Here is a 23,124-nt window from a genome sequence, read left to right on the forward strand (position 1 = left end):
GCGAAAACCTGACGTTATCATGAGGTCATAAAAGAGATAAACTACCTTGCTAACAACGTTATTTACATATTCAATATTGACCAATATCCCTAACCACCATCTCCGTATGAAATAGAATGTAATAAGATATGAGTAAATATCCCCCTTCTAATTTTTCCATATCAGTATAGGAACAAGATATGAGTAAGTATTCCCCTTCTAATTTCCATATCAGTATAGTATCAGTATAATGACACCTGTGGATAACTTACCATCACATGAGTCTACCTGTGGATCGAGCCAAATAATATTACTCTTCAGAGTTGTGATGAAGTTCACCCAAATACTGATAACGGCAGCCTCACTTTGACTTTTCATGAGCTTGGCCTCACGTTCGCGCTGCTGTTTGAGGAGAATGACTTCGGCTAGGATGGCCAGAGTGCGGGTATGTACTGTCATCGGCCATGGCTCCACAGCACTAGGGTTTATACCTAGCTGACTCAGTAGGACATTCTAAAAGTAAAATGGTTCAATGTTATCATTACCGTATGGCTTTCAACCGATAGTTCTATATACCAGATAATTTATGACTGAAAATATTCATGTATTATAAACTTTCATATTTTCAAAGCATGAAAATAAACGCAAAAAAATCTATTTTGTATATTGCTGAAATCACTATACCATAATATGTAAAGCAGAAATATTTCTACACGAGAAATGATTTATGTGCAAACCAGGAAAAATTTATCCAAAGAATATTTCATGTTATAATACTGTACACTATATACTACATGATAGAAACTTCATGCTAACTATTTTCATGGATATAACTTTCTTAGTCTCAGCCCAAACTTTTCATTCTTTTCTTCTCCAGAATTTTATACATGCAAAAAAAGATCAGGCTCCAGGATCATGAAAGAATCTTAGATTTAACTTAGCCAATCATAAAAGATGAAACTTTTTGTAACGTCATCTTTGATTGGCTAAGTCTAAAATTAAGTTAAGTTTGGACATAAGTCTGTTTCATGCTCCTGAAACCTGGTTTGGTTTGGTTCAGATTTTCAAGAATTTTGTTTCCATCTTATGTGCTGATTGTTGACTGATTATTTGATTATTGCATAGACTATACATACCTCAAGGGTCTCCGTCAAACATCCCTTGGAGATGAGACTGTGATTAAATTTGGCCAGCGACTTCGACAATCCATCGAAGACTTTGTCTGAAACACACACAAATTGAATTTTTTACAGAGCAAACTTCTTCGTCACTTCAAATAGGGAGTGAATAGTCCCTCGCCTGTCGCCTGGATACTCAGAGGATTCAAATTGTAGAGCAAACTATATTCTAAAAGAGACAATTTCAACAGGCAGGAAGCAGGGTCATCTAGAATTTATTTGATACAGTCAAACCTGTCTATAATTTGAAGGCAGTTCAGGAGAATGCAAGAGCTGTCTGAGAACGACAAAGTTTACCTTCGGCAAGCCTACACAGAGTTAGATCAGAGCCGACTCAAGGGAGCACATTTTTGTCCATTGGGCCTGTCGAAATTCTGAAAATTCTATAATTATCACTAAAATGACTCTCCATGTCTATAACAATATGTAATCATTAAGCCCCTATATCAAGGCAAAATCAATGTCAGTTGTAAACTAAAGGAAAGGTAAATTATAAACTGGCTCCTTGAAATTCTCAAAATTCAACATTTGTATCCTTCAAATATTTGTCTATACCAAAAACAATATCTATGCAGAAATCCATATCAGTTCTTAGATAACAGCATTTCACATCATGTACCAAAACCTTAATTAGGTCATTTCTAACGTCAACGCCAGAATGATTTCATGAGCTCCCCCTCTCTCTTCAAGAGGCAAGATAAAAACAGGCCTACATAAGCTTCCTTTGAAGATTTACAGAGAGCAAAGTTCAACTCCAAAGCTATACAATGTACCGTCATTTGATTACTTTTAAAAGGACCAAAATGCCTGCTCATCCGATATTGCATACAGAGTCTTCAATTTTGCTATAACATATTCCAGGGGTGTGGAGATCGTTAATTGATCGTAACCCCTTGAAATCAAGGACAATATTCCTCCATCTCTCTCGACTTACCAGATGCGTATTTAATACACTCCCGGTCAAGTTCACGTATAAGTGTGGCCAGACTTCCCATATGGTCCTCGGTGAGAGAAGATCTAAAACATAGTGTGGAGTAGTGAAATTAAAATTAAAATTTCAATTAAATTAAATTCAAAAGCAGAACTTTTATTTTAAACTGTCTTAACAATGAATAAACATCACAATGAACTACTTCCAATATATAGTGCCACTTCTTCATTTCAGTTTGCCAGAATTTTTTTTTTTTAAGCAATGAAGATCTTCAGTTGGCATTCAGAGCAAATTTGAATGCCAACTGGACAGTAGCAAATTATATTCAGCTCGCCAGACATTCAAAGCTTATATTTACATTTGATAACAATTTTATGATGAAATCTCAAGAGATTTTGCATCTATAATGAATTAACAATTCTTTAACGTCAAGGACAGAACAGCCATTTGAACAGCTATTTTCCGCAATTGCTGGCATGACATTTGTGACGTCATAATAAGTGGATGGCAATTCATAAGCTGATGAATGCTAACTACGCTTGGTAAGGTTACATAGTGGGACTAAAATGGCAATGTAAATATTGAGGTATGAAAACACTAAGGCCTAAATTCGGTGATAAGACTTTTCTACTTCAAATACAAATATTTATTTCTCGGGTGGGGTGTAGGGTGTGGGTGGCTTATTGCTGGTAGAATATGGTAAAGGGAGGGGGTTACTGCTAGTAGAATATAGTATGTGGAGTACTTGATTAAGTTTTTAAGTATTTCAGGTCTCATTACAGATTCAAAATAGCTAGTCATTGAATGGCTGTACCAACTTTTGAAGGAAAGCCAAAGTAAAATGTCCCACTCTATCAAGAAAACGAAAATATACCCAAATAACACTCATCTTTGAACCTAAACGTATAGACAGAATATCATCATTAGTAAAGTTGTCAGTTAAATAAAAAAAATAAAAAAAATTATCAGTAAATGGTGTTGACCTGAATATCAGCTGTATTTCTGGGTCTGTAGAGTTGAGGAATGACTGAGTTAAGAAGTTCAGGATGTCGGCACCCAGCTGAGCAAACTGAAAAAAAGGAACATCAGGGTCAGAAAAAATTCAAAAATTTTAAAAGTTTAAAGTCAATTGACAACATAAAAACTAGTTATCCAGAGAGTAATCGAGAGTATATTTTGAAGTAATGCAAATGTCCTTCCTTTCCCAGTTATTTGAGATTATATCCAAACAATCATCTAAGTAAAATGGGGTCATTAAAATTAAATGTCTAGAATCAAGAACAATTTCTTGATAGATATTGAATGGAAAAATATTTTTGAAGATTTAAGTAGGAGGCAAAGTTTCATATCTTACCCATTCTAATTTCTCTTTATAAAGAACAAAGTTGGGACTTAACCCTTCTGGTTCGCGTTCTGGTTCGTGTTTATAAGGAACAAAGTTGGAACTTACCCCTTCTGGCTCGCGTTTATCTGGGACAAAGTTGGGACTGTCCCCACTGCTGATTTTGCGGGAACGTTTTCCTTCACTAGGCACATCGACACGGGCGGGAACTGGGGGTGGAGCGGATGGCTCAACTGTTTCTGTGGGTGGGGCTGGTTCCTCAAACAGGCCCCCAAGGATGTTTTCTGAATCGTCATCTAAATGCATTTATAGGAAATCATGACATGTAATACTTTCATATTTCCATTATTAATATTCTATCATATTTCCATTGTTAATATTCTATAATATTTCCATTATTAATATTCTATATCCATTATTAAATTCTATTTCCATTATTAATATTCTATCATATTTCCAATTTTAATATTCTATCCTATTTCCAATTTTAATATTCCATCATATTTCCAATTTTAATATTCTATCATATTTCCAATTTTAATATTCAATCATATTTCCATTCAATAGTTATTCATATTTCCATTTGTCTTTTGGTAGATCCCAGTAAAAATAGTTATCGATTATTCCATTATTAGCCAAAATTCTTCACCTATCACTTACATTCATAACTCTCTAGTGATTTTGATTTTTATAATACATTTGGACTAAGAAATCAAATAAATGATAGTCAGCAAAATCATTAATTATATTATTTTCTTCTATATATTAAAAAATCTTTGATATTAAAAACTCTTGTTTGTTATATGCAATCTATAATTTTATTGATATAGACCCAGTCTAAGAGTATTCAGAATTTACTTTCAAATACTGTCTGACTAAAAATTTCACTAGATATTCAAAGTAACTGAAGTGTTATCGCATCCCTGTCCACTTTGAGTTAACACTGAAGAATACAGTCTGGACAAAATGTCGCCCCTCCTTAAATTTAACGAAATCAAATATTTTTTTAATAAAGTACTGTAAATCTACAAATTTTTACAATATCCATTTCAAAACAAGTTTGCGAATATCAGTATTCACAAATTTAAAATTGAATTGAAATTCATATCAAAATAAATGTTGTAGATATGATTTCGTGGAGAAAAACTTTCGCGAAAATACTTGGATTACGAGAATGTCTGACTTACCATCATCATCGCTGCTTTCTTCAGAACAGCTAAAGTCATCTTCATAGAAAGTGTTGGAATCTGAAGCACTGCTACTGCTTGTTTCAGATGATTCATTTCCCTGCTTCAGTCTACGAAGGAGTGAGGCCTACAAATGGTCGACATAAATGTAAATCATACTGCACAAACCAATGGAGGCCAATTCATATATACAGTGGAAAAAGCTTTAAAACAAAAGTTACTTACTTTACATCATAACCACCATAGAAAAGTTTGAGCTTCTAATTTTATTTCAAGATTAAAATATTAAAAATAATTTCACATCCTGATAAATTCTGTGGCACTATGTCATATATTGATTGAAGTACTAATTGTGTATGCACAAAAAGCAAAACAAATTATTTCATATCATTTTTTGTGTTAATAAGACATATATAAATATGACTTAACACCAATTATTGTTCAAATGATGAGTATCATTTATGCTCTGTCGGCGGTGGAGCATCTTTAACAATTTCCATGTGTTTCTCATCACTAAAAGCATTCAAGTGACATGACTGTACCTTTCTGAAGGCATTTTCCAATAGGTTCAGCATAAGGTCTGTCAGGTTAATCGCACTCAGCAGCATTTTGACCCGTTTCCATGCAGTCTGGTATGTCATGATGGTAAAGTCAAGGCCTTGCTCTGGTGGAGGTGTTGTCTCCTATACAACATAAACACAATTTGATGGAAATATATTCTTAATAAAATAAAAATATCATATAAACAATGCTAAGAAACATTAATATTGCAACAAAATAGTAACTGAATTTACATGAAAAATAATGATAAGGAAATTCTGTTGTTTTTTTTTTAAAATATTGACCTCTGTTGACCTCTGAGAACCCCAAAGAAGAATTCTACTCATAAAACAGTAAAGTGATTTAACACCTCAAACATAAATTATCAAACAAATGAGAGGATTAGCATCACACGTCATGTTGAATGTATTTCATACTCCAATCCATCAGTGCATACTACTGCATTAGTTCAACTTTGCCCTATCCAACCCTTTACCTCAACTTTGACCTCTGTGAACCTTTGACCAGAGAAGTCCTGGCTCGATTTCTCAAAACAAAAGTACAGACTTAAGTCAAAACTTAAGTTTTTCTCCTTATGTAACCTATGTGAATACAATTGACTTAAGTCAGTTTTTGACTTAAGTTTGTTTCGAGAAATCGGGGCCTGATCAGAACTTACATGTTCTTGTACCACGCCCTCCACTTGTAAATCGTCCAACAGCTCCTGGACCAGGCGCTCAGCTTTGGAAGCCAGAGCTACAGATAAAGCTCCGAATCCATGGAAGGAACTTTTCCAGATGCTACTCCGACTGAAGGACTGTGTTTCCTTTGGTTTAGCAGAACTATCAGAGGACTGTGTGGAGGTCTTTGGTTTATTTGGCTCTTTCCTTTCCAGAACAGCGGAAGGGGTGAGGGCTACAATGTTCTGCAGGCCCTTCAGTAGCAGCCAAGCTGCCATCAGGTTTAAGTTCTGGGCTTTCTACAATCATATACATACATATTTTGTTTTGTATTCATGATTAGTTCGGGATTTGTCTAATTAAGGTTCAATTAGCATTTCTACAATTTAGGCTTTTTTTTTATTCTTCCGAGGACTTGACTAATCAAGTCTGAAACCTATTAAAGGTTCAATAACATTTTTATTGTTCGAGTGTTTTCACAATGATGGCAGATACACGTTTTTTTTTTTTTTGTTTAGCTGATTATAATCTATATACTGATCATTATTCATAGAGCTACACAAAAAGGGGAATGAAGTGTGTAGATCTACATTATTCTCCCCACTAAAGGTCAAACCTCATGCCGAAGATAGACAGAAGTAAAACCTGTCATAGCGACCACCTGCCTAATAAGACTACTTTTTTGGCACTACAATTAGCCAAATTTGAGATCATTGGCTATGAAGACCATTTTTATGTGTCCTTTGAGTGGTCTTTTTAGACAAGTTTAGACTCTACTAGGAAGATTTTTTTCTGGTTTTAATGTCTTACTCACATTTCCTCCTGCTCTTGTGGATGTTCTCATAACAGCAGACACTGTGTTAAATATCTCCAGCTAAAATTATAATGTAAAAATTCCTTACATTCCTATTCATAGAACTTCAATTCTTAAGTCTACAGAATACTAGAAAAGATATATCTGTATACCAAATTGAGAAACAAGAAATATCTGAGAATATTTTCCATTATCATTAAGGAATGACTTTTTGCTAAATGAATGTTGCATGGATATGCAAACCTTTAAGTAATACACAATAATTTCTGTTGGCAAAAAGGGAATGTAATTGCCAGTCACAAACCTTATATGCAAAGATTATGAAGTATAAGTCAGTCAATTAATAATGTCTGCTTAATCCTTAAAACTATTTTTCTCTGAATTAAAATCTGATGTTTTGGGGCATTGAACTTCACAAATCTTACACTTCTTTGGATGACAGCAGTACCCTAGTTGGCAATTGACAATGTCAAGTCTATCCCCCTGAAGACACATTTGGACTCTTCTGAGTCAAAGAATGGGATAGTTCACTATGAAATTTCAGGGGTGAATAGGTTAAACTTAATAAAACTTAAATGAAAGCTTACACTTCTCTGAATTACAGTTGATCCATAATTGTCAATTTCCTCATCTTTACTGGAGGTGGACTTTGCTGGAGTGGTACTGGTTAGGGCCACAACGTTGTTTGCCATGGCAACAGATAGAGAGGCATACAGACAGCTCATGGTGATGTTAACAATTTTCTCCATCCGTTTCGGTGACAGCGGCTCCAGTATAGGTAAACTGAAGGCTCGCCAGACGACTGAGATATCACTCAGCAAACACTGGTAACTGAAACAAGATACAAATGTTCTCTGACCCAAGTGACCAAAACAATATATCGAAAGTAAATATAAAGGTCATTACTAGCAAATCAATTGGCACTTATAGGCTGATAACGAATATTATGAATTTAGGCAAAGCCTTATAAGAGCTTCAATGCTGTACATATACAAATATAAAATCGCTATTCTTATCAGAGGGACATAGGACTTATTTACTGTAAACAAACTTTCTTTCTCATGCCATTTATTTTCACAAATTTTGTGATCAAAGTAAATTTGCTAATGTAAATCTCTGCGAATTCATATCTTCCACAATTCTTGCACAATTAGATTCAAAGGTATTTCCATTCAATTTCAAATCTGCAAATCTCAGCGAAAAATGTTTTAAAACCGAAATTGGGAAATATAGTAGCCATGAAAAATATTTGGTTTAAAATATCTTCACAGTCCATACAAAATTTTTCTTATCTTTCAGCATTTTATATCGATTTTGAAATGGGAAACAAGAGGCCCAGAGGGCCTGTATCGCTCACCTGGTTTTTTGTTAGTAATTACCACAAGACTCTGACAATTAGAAAAATAAGCAAAATTGACTCCCAAAGTTTAATTTTGAATCACAACCATACAATGATGCTATTAATACCATACAAATATGCTATCCAATACATAGGTTCAGAGACAAAGTAATTTATATGAAAGTACATGTAGTAGCCCCTCAGGCCCCCGGGAGGTCAGCCCCATCATTTGTACAATTTTGAATCCCCACCCTATAAGGATGCTACCATTGCATTATGGGTGCTATCCCATGCTTGGTTTCAGAGACGAAGTCGTTTATATGGAAATAGCCAAATTGACCCCTTTTGACCCCGCCCCTCAGGCCCCCCGGGGGTCAGCCCCATCATTTGTACAATTTTAAATCCCCACCCTATAAGGATGTTACCATTGCATTATGGGTGCTATCCCATGCTTGGTTTCAGAGAAGAAGTCGTTTATATGGAAATAGCCAAATTGACCCCTTTTGGCCCTGCCCCTCAGGCCCCCGGGGGATCAGCCCCATCATTTGTACAATTTTCCGTTAGTAGCCCATAAGGATGCTACCAGTCAAATTTTGTTGAAATCCGACCAGCGGTTATGGAGAAGAAGTCGATTGTTGACGGACGCCGGACGACGGACGCCAGACGACGGACGCTGCGGTATCCCATAAGCTCACCTCGGTCCTTCGGACCAGGTAAGCTAATAATGAAGTCATGACTTTCAAGTGTGTTATCACAACTTGTTTGTGTTACCTTGTCCTGGATGTTAGTGCATCCACCAGGGTATTAGGCATGATGAATGATGAGCCGGCCACGGCCTCTTTGTATCGCTGAGAGTACCGCCCCAGGAATGTCAGACTGGAGCAGACGTTCACTAATATATCAGCTCCATCCAGCTGCAGAAGGTGAGCTAAGTTCCTCTTTCCAAACGCAGCTTTTAAGTCTTCTGTCTCGCGACTGTGGCGATTATGGGGCGTGTCATCGTCGTTGACCACAGGCTCGACCACTGGCTCCGTTTTCTGTGGACTGGCAATGCTTACCTCCTCAAACACGGAGGTCAGCTGGTCAAATATGTCACTTCCTGTGTCTAGTCTTGAACGGGCAATTTCTTTTGGTTGCACTTCAACTGAATCTGCAAAAACAAACAGATGGAGGGTATTCATTATACCAGGCAGTGTGGAGTCTATAGTACTGTGAATACAACTTAGAACTGTTGACAAGGAACTAGAGGTCACCTTCACTGTACAAGAATTTTTGCCATCAAGTTTCATTGAAATCACTCCAGTAGTTTAGGAGCAGTTTTAATCAATTTGTAACAAAGGGGCATAACTCTGGAAAATGTAGAGGTCTTTTTCTGATATGGATTATGTACACACATTAATATTAGAAACATCTTAACCACCTGACCACTAAATAAAAAGTCATCAGATTGGAACAGTACCTATAACTCACATCACATTCTTTATCGAAACGCTGTCCGTAGAAGTTTCAACAAACAGACACTACTAGACACGAAAGTCAAACAAATTTTACATCACAATATCCAATGCCAATACAAGGAGTATAGATTTGTTACAATTGACTAAAACAAAATCCTTGAATACAGTTTCAATACAGACCTAATCTCGATCTCATCTTCGTTTTTTTTAAACTTCATTTTGTACATGACATATATAACATGTTAACATGTGTGTTTAACAAGCATTAGTGATACCAAATTTATAAGACATGTGAAGAAGATATATCATATGTATGGACTCACTCCCATAGTTGAGGGGTGCTTGTCAATCCAAAATAAGAACAAATGATGATAGTTTATACATGCGTATCTGAAAGTATACACGTATCGTAGTATGTCCAAGATTGCACCTGTGTATCCTATATATACATGTTGTAAATATGCTTCTGGCAAAAATAATTCAAACAAAGTAGAACAATGATGAATACAAAAGCTTAATCCAGTAATTGCTTTAAATCAACATTACCTGGTATATTGAAAATGTGACTTAGCACAACAATTAATGTCAGTTTAGAAAGCTTTAATAAAGATTTTAAGTCATGTATGCTTATGGTATTGTAAAATCTAATTGAAAAAATAATTAAAGAATCTGTGTTTATATCTCTAACCTGTGTCTGTCTCTTCTAGAAAAAAAAAGTTAAAGAATCTGTGTATATATCCCTTACCTGTGTCTGTCTCTTCTAGAAAAAAAAAGTTAAAGAATCTGTGTATATATCCCTTACCTGTGTCTGTCTCTTCTAGAAAAAAAAGTTAAAGAATCTGTGTATATATCCCTTACCTGTGTCTGTCTCTTCTAGAAAAAAAAAGTTAAAGAATCTGTGTATATATCCCTTACCTGTGTCTGTCTCTTCTAGAAAAAAAAGTTAAAGAATCTGTGTATATATCCCTTACCTGTGTCTGTCTCTTCTCTAAAAAAAAGGAATCTTGTTCTACTGTGTCTGTCTCTCTAGAAAAAAAGTTAAAGAATCTGTGTATATATCCTTACCTGTGTCTGTCTCTTCTAGAAAAAAAAGTTAAAGAATCTGTGTATATATCCCTTACCTGTGTCTGTCTCTTCTTGAGAAAAAAAAAGTTAAACAATCTGTGCATCTTACCTGTGTCTGTTTCCCGTACGGCTGGCGGAGCCTGGGCCTGTCGGAGGACGGCGACGTACGACGTTACATCTGCCTTGTTTAGGCCACTGCTTCCTGTACACAGGGCCTTGATCAACATCATCAGGTGTTTCTGACAAAACAGAATCAACAATTTAGGCATTAATCACTCAGAACAGATGTACAGGGTTAACTTATCATTGATTATTCTGTCTTAGCATATTTTGCAGTTATCTCCCTTGCGGGTAGATATTGATTATGACTTTATTATTTGTGAGCGAAATTTACATCTTTTTTTCCCAGAAAAGTATGAGGTTATGCTCGCAAACACATGACGTCACAATCAATACCTACCTGCAAGGACAGATAACTCTGTTATATGCAAATACCGAATAACAACTACAAAGACATGGTCATTTCAATATCATACAAGAAATTAAAGAATCTTAGCACCTGCCATGGAATTATTCATATAAATATATGTTTTTCTCTTCTTTCCTTTTTCTATTGAAACAAATGATAATGAGAAGAAATGAAAGATAGATCATATATCTGTTTTTCTCTTCTTTTCTTTTTTTGTATTGTAATTTGATAATGAGGGAAACCAGGCATGAAACTCAAATTGGCTTTACTTTCAATCAGTGTTAAAATACAGAACCTGGACAACCAAGAACTAGTTTCTATGAGACATAGAGAGAAATGACTGCCAGCGGTCAGCCAGGTTGTCTTCTGATGTGTCCCAAAAATGAGAATGGCACAAGTAGGGCTCAAGGGAAGCTGAAATTAAAGGTCCCTAAAAAAGTAATGATGAAGGCTAAAAATGAGCAGTGTGTCTAGCTGAATACCTGCGTGATACAGCATTCCTCATGGTAGGTCTGTAATTTTGTCAGTAAGAACTTCAGCAATACACGACACGCACTTGATACAGTTGACAGGTGGGCTGAGGGAACTGCAAACAGAGTCCAAAAACTTATAGCAATAACATTTGGATGAGGACATGTACATTCATCAAATACAAATTGCTAATTGACAATAACTACAAATCAAGACATGTGGAATGTTTCACTGAATTACACTTGCACAATGTACTATTGTACCAGCTGACCTACCGTCTACTTGAAATTTAAAATCAGGATATTTTATGAAACCAGATTCAACAGTAATTATGAGTAGACTGTGTTACTTATACAACAGTTCTTCAGGATGGAGTGGTATTCTGACCCAGATTTCTCGAAACAAAATGCACTGACTTAAGTCAAAACTGAAGCTATTTCTATTACCGTATTCGACCCATTAAGCACCCATGTCCCTATAAGCGCCCCTCCCCATTTATGAGGCCTTCATTCCAATGTGCCCAGGCATAAATAAAGACCAAAGATACACAAAACTTTATAGATTTCTAATAATTTTGTCTTATTAGCACCTTTTCAATTTTTTAAACGCCCTGGGCGCTTATTGTGATATTAAAATTGTATTGTAAGAAATTATTGTGATATTAACGTATCATGATAAATCTATTATATATAGAATGGAATCATATACCTGATCGTGCGCTTGCACTCATGTAGTGTGAAGCTAAAGCCACAAATGCTGAGTAGAACTTTTCATGCTGAGCTTCATGTTCAAGAATGTCTTTTTCACTACAAATACAACATATTATAACAGTATTAATATAAATAAATTAAATACTAGATATGTCTGTATGACTTTAAAAAAATGTGCCCCCTTCCCTTCCACGGACAACTTTTAAATGACTTCTTGGTATCATATGTAATTTTCACATGTATCTTCTGAATTTTGCATCATGGAGGAGTTCCATATTTCTATATCATGGCCCTAATAACCAGCATACTTAATAGGTTGGCCCTAATAACCAGCATGCTTAATAGGGCGGATAACGTAAAAAATATGGTACGTACAATACCATACAGGTATCAACAAAATGATACAGATACATATAGTGATACTTTTAAAGAAATATACCAGCTGTCTAACATTATACTACATACAGATTTCATTTCTTTTAACATTGTATTATATATTTGTGTTAAACTAATAATACAGTATTGTAATAGCCAAATCATGACTTCTCCTAACTACTTTTGTAGCGGAAATGATATCACCTTCTGACAGTCAGTGATATCTTTTCCGCTACAACAGTAGATAGCTAGATTTCTCCTTGACTTGATAAAATTTAACATCTTTCTCAGTTATAATATTGAGTTATAATCTTGAGCGGTAACAATACAAATACGATCAGGAGAAATGACAAAAATGTTTTAAACAAAACGAAAGTTCCAAAAAATTTTCGTGGAAGTGATGAAGCGAATCTAAATTTATCCCTTACAAAATCGACAACCAAATCAAAGGGCACTTAGCGTATCTATGAACATTTATGCCAAACAAGGCGAGTTATATAAATAAAAACATGTTCGAACCTTTTACTTAAAGCTTTTGCAAATCCAGGCAGGTCATCTTTGTTGAACGACGAGTAGGATGCGGTCAGCAGCGGTTTTACGCTTACTGACCATTTCATCCCTGGACTCGCAGCCATTTTTCTGTAACTTCCGGTTTAACCACAAATATGTCCCCCCATAATGGTTCCGACATGAGGAAATACGCAGGATAAGATTTATCATTTGATAAATTATAAGTCTTATAATTCGTTAAAGTATGGATTTCATTGACAAGAAAATTTAATTCTCAAACAAATTGAAATCATCTTATCGAAACGCACATGATGCACTGACGGAACCGGTGATCAACAAAGTATATGCCCGCAATTATTATACCGGGTATGAGTTACTGCCCCTTTACCACCATCCATACTAGTAGATGATTGCTATGGAGGCGGAAACAAGTTTAGATAAATAGAGTAAACTTAATTATAGTTTACTTCTCCTTCTTTTTACATTAAAAACAAATGATAATCATGTGTTTTTTTATAATAACAAAATATGCCTACTGTATAGATTTGAAATGTTGGAACTTTTTTTGAATTCGCGAGAATTCGATAAAAATCAAGAAAACCAACTTGTACATTTAGGCTGTTACATATTTACTTTTTAAATCGTTGAACAAGGTTAGCTAATGTGTTTTCATTAAAACAAACATACCTTTATATTCCCACTCCGTGCAAGATAACATCAACTTCGCTAGCCAAGGGTAGTTTCAGTATCAACTGATCATGGCTAGCGAAGTTGAGAGGACGTTTTACTTACACTTTCTATCTGAAACATGTCTGTATTTTTCGTTCATCGTGCATATTACGGTGTTGAAGTTCTTTGAAATGTAGGTTGTTGTAGTCGTGTGATAAAAAGTATCTTAAATGTGTGTATATTTCAAAAGTGATTTTATGAAAGTCGTTTCGAAGTATATCTTTTTTTGTTATATATATATGAGTAAACAGAGCTTGCTGCTTTATGAGAGAGCATACAGAATTGAGGGATACAAAGAAGTGGTCTTTCGATTTTTGTATACGAATAAGGGGAAAAATAAAAAGTCTATGCAATAGACGACTTTTTTCACAATTCGTATTTCCCGCTTTAGGCTTTATGTTTTTGTTCTTTGATTGGTCAGTTTTTATCATGTGATCGTCATATACGTAACGCACATGCGCATATGTCATTCTTCGCTGACAGAAAAAATTGTAAGACGCCATTCTGTAAGACAAGAAATTTTGGAATTTCCCACCCTAATCCACTTCCCTGTTGCTCAATATGTTATGTACCAATAAAATATGTTCTACTGTTAGCCAGTTGAATGTGTGCCAACTTTAAAGTATCTTTTTTGCATTATTGTCCATCCTTGCTCATTATGTTATGTGCCAATACATAATGTTCTACTGATAGCCATATGAATTTGTGTTTCTTAGTATCTTTTTTACATTATTGTCCTTCCTTGCTCAATATGTTATGTAAACATATGTACCATCTGCAATTATTATTATCAGAGTGTTAATTGTTGTTGTTATCTTATGGTGATGACGCTCTTTAGGCCGCACCTTCGCGCTCTTTAGGCCGCACCTTCACTCAAAATTCTTTTTGATAAATAATTTGGGTTAAGTAAAAATAAATATTTTCGGCCGCTTTCATAAAAGGTGAGCCAGTTTTCTGCCAAAAATCCTTGTTGCGTTGTTTATTCTTGATTATTCATTTTGAGTAAAGAGAGCTTGCTGCTTTATGAGAGAGCATACAGAATTGAGGGATACAAAGAAGTGGTCTTTCGATTTTTGTATACGAATAAGGGGAAAAATATATATTTTCGCCGAGGCTCGCAAAAATAAAGATTCGATTCATACAATCTCCTCATCCTCGATACTCTAGCGGTATACTATAATATAGTATCCATACATGGACTATATCATTGCAAAACTGAAGGCAACAGAAGACACAGGGAATGTGGTTCAAAATAATTAAATAACGGTACACTGTGGTTGACTGCGTGGCTTTGAAGTTGAGCGTCGCTCTCTTTGTAATCTTTAATTATCTTCTGCGATTGGCTGATATATAAAGTCAGTGATAATAACCCCTGGAGTATCGAGGATGAATATCTTGTATGAAATGAACATAATGATGTAGTCCAGGGGAACCCTGGAGTATCGAGGATGAACATCTTGTATGAAATTAACATAATTCGTTTAATATCCTTAGAAACTCCTTCAGGGACCTCTTGTTTATAGACAGTGTTTTTCTTGGCTATAACTAGGCTACTTTCAAGTATACGGCTTTATAAATATAAATCTAAGTATGATATTTGAGACCGATTAATATGCAAGCATGACAATAAACCATTTTCCCATTTTTGTCCCTTAAACTTTACATATTCCAAGATTCTAGCATCAATAATTTGGTTGGTATTTTGCAATGCCAGAACGCGACCTCTAACGGTGCCTGGCTGAAATGAAGGTGAGACTCTTTTTTTTCTACCCTCGAGAACTCAAAATGTTGTAAAGCCCAATGGTATAACTATATTTCGATCGTAACCTCGGGTACAATATCCCTATCCCTCATATCTATATATGAAAGAGTCTTCTTGCTCCGTTCTATATAGGATCTAACATCATCAAGGCCATTTATTAGATGTCATTTTCCCGCCTCTATCAACCCACCACTATCCCCCACCCCATTAGAATAAACCCAAAACCATGAAATGAAGCATGAAGTATGCATGTATCGAAAGCAAAACATCTAATACATAATTTATAAACAATTATTTATTTATAAAATTAAACAACTAATATAAAAGATTAAACAATGTAACAGTATTAGTTCTTTTTAATTCTATCGTTCTACCACAGGTTTTTGATAGTAAAGCAGCCCTGCAGGTAGGGCGTTAGAATTGTACCTGCTGCCCCTATTGCATGATCGTAAAAGGCGACTAAATTTAGGATCTTATCTTTTCTATTCTTCCTAACTGACTTTATCCTTCCTAACGCCTCCCTTGGCACCGCCTCACTTTTGGCCTTTAGTTGAGCGTTCGCCCCTGTGAGGTAGGCTCTGGGTTCTGTCCCCTGGCAGAGACACACCAAAGTCTATAAAAGTGGTAGTTTCTGCTCCTGCTTAGCGCTCAGCAAAAAGGGAGTGGGACGACTGGTTCGCCCGTTGTCAGTATAATGTGACCGGGTGGGGTGTGTTGCTTGGTGTCTTCGGCGGCATGCTCCAGTGATATAGCACTATAAAAAAGGGCAGGAGTTTCACTATACAAGAAGACACAACATGAATATACCGCAGTCTCCCGAAACACGCACCTCGCACAACATACACGCAACACTACGCATACATGGGAGGCCGTCCTTACATGACCATAGCTGTTAATAGGACGTTAATTAATCAAACAAACAAACAAACAAATGATTGTAAAGATATTTATTTTTTATTTTTCTCACTACTTTGTTTGATTTAATTTACGTCTTATTAACAGTCAGGATCCTAAATTTAGTCGCCTTTTACGATCATTCAATTGGGGCAGCTGGTACAATTTTTATGCCTAGGGCCATTTCTCTCTACACATTCACATTACATAGTAAAACTAAAACCTATACGGTATATATATATATATATATAGAAAATATCTTTATAGAGTCAAAAGCCGGTAGTTCTGCAGTTGGAATGTAATAGTCAACTATAAATACACGCACATACATTGATTGTATATATTTGTAAGCACGAAATGACGTTTAAGTTCTGTGTATAACAATGTTATAAAATCACAATAGAATCGATAGACTGAATTATGATAACACGCACACATAATATAAAATAACAATAGCTTGTTTGTCAGTTTATAACCATTCCATGTATGGTCCTCAATATCTAGAGTGTCAAAGAAGCAAGGAAGGAAAGTTCCAGGAGAAGCTTCATCCACAAATATAGAAATAAATCACCGGAGATGAAAGTCATATTTATTTTTTTTTTCAAACAAATACACGAATTACAATGTTCCATCGTATCTTGATTTTTCTTACAAATACACGAATTTCAATGTTCCTTCGTATCCTGTTTCTTAAAAAAATACATGAATTTCAATGTCCCACTGTATTTTGTTTTTTAAACAAATAAACGAATTTCAATGTCTTCCCGTATAATGATATATATTTTTTTCACGATCTACCTCCAGTTCAGTTTGACGTAATCCGGTGCGGACACTCCATGCCTTCCTGTATAGGAATGCCCTTAAACAGCCTCCGGAATAACTCCGGATTTTCCTCCAGTAGCTGCCACCATTGAAAACTGGACAAGGACCCAGGACGGGGGTCGATTGCTACTCCCCGGAGGCGGGCGAGGATGAATTTTGGGGAATATGGAGGTGTGGACACAGATGGATGGCCACTTACAGTCAAACGATGTAATCCAAAGTGGTGGACAAACGGGTCTTCATCTGAAGAAAAAATAAAATAAGAAATTAAATTTCCATTGGATTAATCAAGCGACATATTTGTATCACATATTCGCTGCAGAAGTTGAATTAACGGCCGTATTAATTGTTTTTTAAACATATGTTAAGTTTAGTTTCAGAGAAGAAGTCGTTTATATGGAAATACCCAAAATGACCCCTTTTGACCCCGCGCCTCAGGCCCCCGGGGGTCAGCCCCATCATTTGCATAGTTTTTAATCCCTATAAGGATGCTAATATTACATTATGTGTGCTACCCCATGTTTAGTTTCAGAGAAGAAGTCGTTCATATGAAAAACAGCAAAACAAGTTTGCCCCTTTTAACTCCACCCCTCAGGGACCCGGGGGATCATCCACGTCATTTGTTGATTTTGAATCCCCAGTCTATAAGTTTATATGGAAATAGCCAAATTGACCCCTTTTGACCCCGCGCCTCAGGCCCCCGGGGAGTCAGCCCCATCATTTATACAATTTTTATTCCCGCTTTATAAGGATGCCACCATTGCAATATGAGTGCTATCCTATGCTTAGTTTCAGAAAAGAAGTTGTTTATATGGAAATAGCCAAATCGACCCCTTTTGACCCCGCGCCTCATGCCCCGTTGGTCAGCCCCATCATTTGTATAATTTTGAAAATCCGCCCTATAAGGATACTACTATTGCATTATGAGTGCTATCCCATGCTTAGTTTCAGAGAAGAAGTCGTACTCGTTATAAAAACAATTTATCAATTCTTTCCGATGGTTTCATACATTTCACCATTTCCCCCTTTACAATAGAATAGGTTCAGTTTCTTAAATATGATAAATAGTTCGGTTATTTTTAGGATTTGATAACTCATTTTTCATTAACGTTGTGAAAAGTGGCGAAGTCCACCGTACAGTAAGTGGAACCCGACCACAATTACTTTCACCATATGTTTTTCTAAAGAAAATGACATATTTTAAAATTTTTGCAAAACATTCCATTCAACTGAGACTGAGTTATTTATGGTGAAGCCGGAGTCGAGTTAGAAAGTGTCCCAAAACCTGCTCTTTTTCAGGATAATTTCACCTACAGTTTGTACATGTCACAAGCCTACATTGCATAATAAATTATACGAACTAACTCACAATATCTTTTTAAAACATATATTGCTTTTCCTTATATTCATAGTGCTCGAACGATAGATTGCTGAAATATTTTTTTTTTGTAATCATATCAAGAAAACAATTTGATAATATTGTTAAGATCAATATGCATTGATATGTGTATCAGAAGACAATGTTAACATTCTGGTCATCGAAACCTAAATGTTAAAATATCAACTATTTTACATAAATATTACTCTTTAGTTGATTATTTCAATGTGTAACGAAGTGGTGATGTAAGGCTATTTTATTCCTATATTATAAATAGTGTTTTAGAAATATGTGTAGATTCCCTATTCGACTGGTCTTTTTGTAGGAGCTAAAGTATTTGGAAAGTTCTTTTATGTTTCAATTTAGATACGCATTCACATCGCTATGTCACAGTGATATAGTTCCATAATTAAAATGGTTTGATTTTGCCAATTAAGCGTTCTTTCCTTGAATATAAACGATAACAGTAACGTGGAATATAAACTTAAAGTATGCTGATTAGCATATTTGGTTATATATTATAGGCGTTTGTTTTTGTGTATAACAAAAACAGACTTGGTTGTATGGAAATAATCTAATTACGTGTTATCTGTGCGTTTGTAATCCAGACTAGTCATACACATATACCCATTACATACAGCTAGGATATATTATACCATGCAAAGTGATTACTAAGAGAGGAATTACAAACGAAAAGCGTTTTACTTTCTAACCTGCTACTTACCTCTAGATCTTCTATCCATTTTATCGCGTATAAGGGGAGATAAATCGCACAAACAATCATATGGCTCCTGGCCAGTTGAATAACAATTATTCTGTTGCCACCACTGTGTAGTGGTGCTAGCGCCACTACAACAAGGCACTAGGACGTGGATCGTCTTCTCCCTGGAGGCGGGCGAGGATGAAGTTTGGGGAATATGGAGGTGGTGGACACAGAGATGATATAGCCACTTACAGTCAAACGATGTAATCCAAAGTTGATGACAAACGGGTCTTCATCTGAGAAAAAAATGATATGCCTTATATAAAAATTAAATTTCCATTAGTTGAATCAAGGATTTATAAGTTAAAGTCTCATATACGTCATTGGCATAATTAGGCGACATGCAAGTTCAGTATCACATATTCGCTACAGAAGTTGAATTAACGGCCGTATTAATTGTTATGAAGCCGATTTCCCATATCAATTATTATTATCAGATATATTTATTTTTCACAAATGCGCAACATTTGTAATTGATAAGCGCATCCAATATAACAACATGTAGTTTATTATATCTAGTGCTTTCTTTGAAATAGCGCTTTTAAAAGGTATCATCTAGCTATATGTGTAATACTTAAAACAGAGTTCTCTCCCTTCAACGTGATGTATTTACCAAAACCATTTCGTTTTTTGTACATATATATATTATTAACGTATTTCAATATTCCAGTATCGTTGGTTCGAAATTTATTAATGACTTGCTGTACATTTAAATAAATGTAACTTCTCATAGAAATCTACATGCTGAAACATATAAATATTCTTGAATAACTATGTATTATTACGTGTATTTGGTTAAATGTAATGGGAATATATATATGAAACAAGAGGCCCAAAGGGCCTTAACGGTCATCTGACTACCTTGGCAATAGTAACATTAATTATATATGGTGTCACTTTGTCAGGACCATGTCAGGATCATTTTCAATTTCTTTCAACAAATTTTATTTCAAACAAGAGGCCCAAGGGCCTTAGCATATAGGAAATTAATTAGATATAGTGTCATGGTAGCCATCTTCAATTTGTGATCAACCAGAAATGTAACAATACTTTGTCGGGCCCATGTCAGGATCATTTCATGCAAGTTTCAGCCAAATCGCACCGGAAGAACTTGAGAAGAAGTTCGAAATATGTTTTCAAGATGGCGGCTGTGGCTGCCATCTTGGATTTCGGATCAACCCGAAAAATAACAACACTTTGTAAGGACCATATCAGGATCATTTCATGCAAGCTTCAGTCAAATCGCACCGGTAGAACTTGAGAAGAAGTTCAAAATGTGTTTTCAAGATGGCGGCTGTGGCGGCCATCTTGGGTTTCGGATCAACCTAAAAAATAACAACACTTTGTCAGGACCATGTCAGGATCATTTCATGCAAGTTTCAGTCAAATCGCACCGGTAGAACTTGAGAAGAAGTTCAAAATGTGTTTTCAAGATGGCGGCTGTGGCGGCCATCTTGGGTTTCGTATCAACCTAAAAAATAACAACACTTTGTCAGGACCATGTTTGGATCATTTCATGCAAGTTTCAGTCAAATCGCACCGGTAGAACTTGAGAAGAAGTTCAAAATGTGTTTTCAAGATGGCGGCTGTGGTGGCCATCTTGGATTTCGGATCGACCCGAAAAATAACAACACTTTGGCGGGACCATGCCAGGATCATTTCATGCAAGTTTCAGTCAAATCACACCGGTAGAACTTGAGAAGAAGTTCAAAATGTGTTTTCAAGATGGCGGCTGTGGCGGCCATCTTGGATTTCGGATCAACCCGAAAAATAACAACACTTTGTTTGGACCATGTCAGGATCATTTCATGCAAGTTTCAGTCAAATCGCACCGGTAGAACTTGAGAAGAAGTTCAAAATGTGTTTTCAAGATGGCGGCTGTGGCGGCCATCTTGGATTTTGGATCAACCTAAAAAATAACAACACTTTGTCAGGACCATGTCAGGATCATTTCATGCAAGTTTCAGTCAAATCGCACTGGTAGAACTTGAGAAGAAGTTCAAAATGTGTTTTCAAGATGGCGGCTGTGGCGGCCATCTTGGATTTCGGATCGACCCGAAAAATAACAACACTTTGTCAGGACCATGTCAGGATCATTTCATGCAAGTTTCAGCCAAATCGCACTGGTAGAACTTGAGAAGAAGTTCAAAATGTGTTTTCAAGATGGCGGCTATGGCGGCCATCTTGGATTTCGGATCGACCCGAAAAATAACAACACTTTGGCGGGACCATGTCAGGATCATTTCATGCAAGTTTCAGCCAAATCGCACCAGTAGAACTTGAGAAGAAGTTCAAATTGTGTTTTCAAGATGGCGGCTGTTGCGGCCATCTTGGATTTCGGATCGACCCGAAAAATAACAACACTTTGTCGGGGCCATGTCAGGATCATTTCATGCAAGTTTCAGTCAAATCGCACCGGTAGAACTTGAGAAGAAGTTCAAAATGTGTTTTCAAGATGGCGGCTGTGGTGGCCATCTTGGATTTCGTATCGACCCGAAAAATAACAACACTTTGTCGGTACCATGTCAGGATCATTTCATGCAAGTTTCAGCCAAATTGCACCAGTAGAACTTGAGAAGAAGTTCAAAATGTGTTTTCAAGATGGCGGCTGTGGCGGCCATCTTGGATTTCGGATCGACCCGAAAAATAACAACACTTTGTCGGGACCATGGTCAGGATCATTTCATGCAAGTTTCAGTCAAATCGCACCAGTAGAACTTGAGAAGAAGTTCAAAATGTGTTTTCAAGATGGCGGCTGTGGCGGCCATCTTGGATTTCGGATCGACCCGAAAAATAACAACACTTTGTCAGGACCATGTCAGGATCATTTCATGCAATTTTCAGCCAAATCGCACTGGTAGAACTTGAGAAGAAGTTCAAAATGTGTTTTCAAGATGGCGGCTGTGGTGGCCATCTTGGATTTCGGATCAACCCGAAAAATAACAACACTTTGTTTGGACCATGTCAGGATCATTTCATGCAAGTTTCAGCCAAATCGCACCAGTAGAACTTGAGAAGAAGTTCAAAATGTGTTTTCAAGATGGCGGCTGTGGCGGCCATCTTGGATTTCGGATCGACCCGAAAATAACAACACTTTGTCGGGGCCATGTCAGGATCATTTCATGCAAGTTTCAGTCAAATCGCACCGGTAGAACTTGAGAAGAAGTTCAAAATGTGTTTTTCAAGATGGCGGCTGTGGTGGCCATCTTGGATTTCGGATCGACCCGAAAAATAACAACACTTTGTCGGGACCATGTCAGGATCATTTCATGCAATTTTCAGCCAAATCGCACTGGTAGAACTTGAGAAGAAGTTCAAAATGTGTTTTCAAGATGGCGGCTGTGGCGGCCATCTTGGATTTCGGATCAACCCGAAAAATAACAACACTTTGTCAGGACCATGTCAGGATCATTTCATGCAATTTTCAGCCAAATCGCACCAGTAGAACTTGAGAAGAAGTTCAAAATGTGTTTTCAAGATGGCGGCTGTGGTGGCCATCTTGGATTTCGGATCAACCCGAAAAATAACAACACTTTGTTTGGACCATGTCAGGATCATTTCATGCAAGTTTCAGCCAAATCGCACCAGTAGAACTTGAGAAGAAGTTCAAAATGTGTTTTCAAGATGGCGGCTGTGGCGGCCATCTTTGATTTCGGATCGACCCGAAAAATAACAACACTTTGTCGGGGCCATGTCAGGATCATTTCATGCAAGTTTCAGTCAAATCGC

General features: G+C 36.4%; 1 protein-coding gene across 2 annotated transcripts in view; it reads right to left on the minus strand.

Annotated features, from left to right (window-relative positions):
* LOC138321810 (E3 ubiquitin-protein ligase UBR4-like) overlaps nucleotides 1–13,201 on the minus strand; it is a 97,160-nt gene extending 83,959 nt beyond the window's left edge. For both annotated transcript variants that reach the window (XM_069265792.1, XM_069265791.1), the window contains exons 1-15: nucleotides 13,057–13,201; nucleotides 12,161–12,258; nucleotides 11,464–11,567; nucleotides 10,622–10,751; nucleotides 8,762–9,140; nucleotides 7,239–7,482; nucleotides 6,652–6,711; nucleotides 5,837–6,136; nucleotides 5,160–5,300; nucleotides 4,618–4,744; nucleotides 3,539–3,726; nucleotides 3,072–3,157; nucleotides 2,092–2,174; nucleotides 1,116–1,201; nucleotides 252–492 (exon numbers count right to left, since the gene is read on the minus strand). In XM_069265792.1, the coding sequence (XP_069121893.1) occupies nucleotides 252–492; nucleotides 1,116–1,201; nucleotides 2,092–2,174; nucleotides 3,072–3,157; nucleotides 3,539–3,726; nucleotides 4,618–4,744; nucleotides 5,160–5,300; nucleotides 5,837–6,136; nucleotides 6,652–6,711; nucleotides 7,239–7,482; nucleotides 8,762–9,140; nucleotides 10,622–10,751; nucleotides 11,464–11,567; nucleotides 12,161–12,258; nucleotides 13,057–13,172 (2,383 nt within the window). In that variant the 5' untranslated portion in view covers nucleotides 13,173–13,201. The remainder of the gene's footprint in view (nucleotides 1–251; nucleotides 493–1,115; nucleotides 1,202–2,091; nucleotides 2,175–3,071; nucleotides 3,158–3,538; nucleotides 3,727–4,617; nucleotides 4,745–5,159; nucleotides 5,301–5,836; nucleotides 6,137–6,651; nucleotides 6,712–7,238; nucleotides 7,483–8,761; nucleotides 9,141–10,621; nucleotides 10,752–11,463; nucleotides 11,568–12,160; nucleotides 12,259–13,056) is intronic.
* Nucleotides 13,202–23,124: the final 9,923 nt, after the last annotated feature.

This window comes from Argopecten irradians, chromosome 4, assembly GCF_041381155.1.
Source record: "Argopecten irradians isolate NY chromosome 4, Ai_NY, whole genome shotgun sequence".
NCBI classification, from domain to species: domain Eukaryota; kingdom Metazoa; phylum Mollusca; class Bivalvia; order Pectinida; family Pectinidae; genus Argopecten; species Argopecten irradians.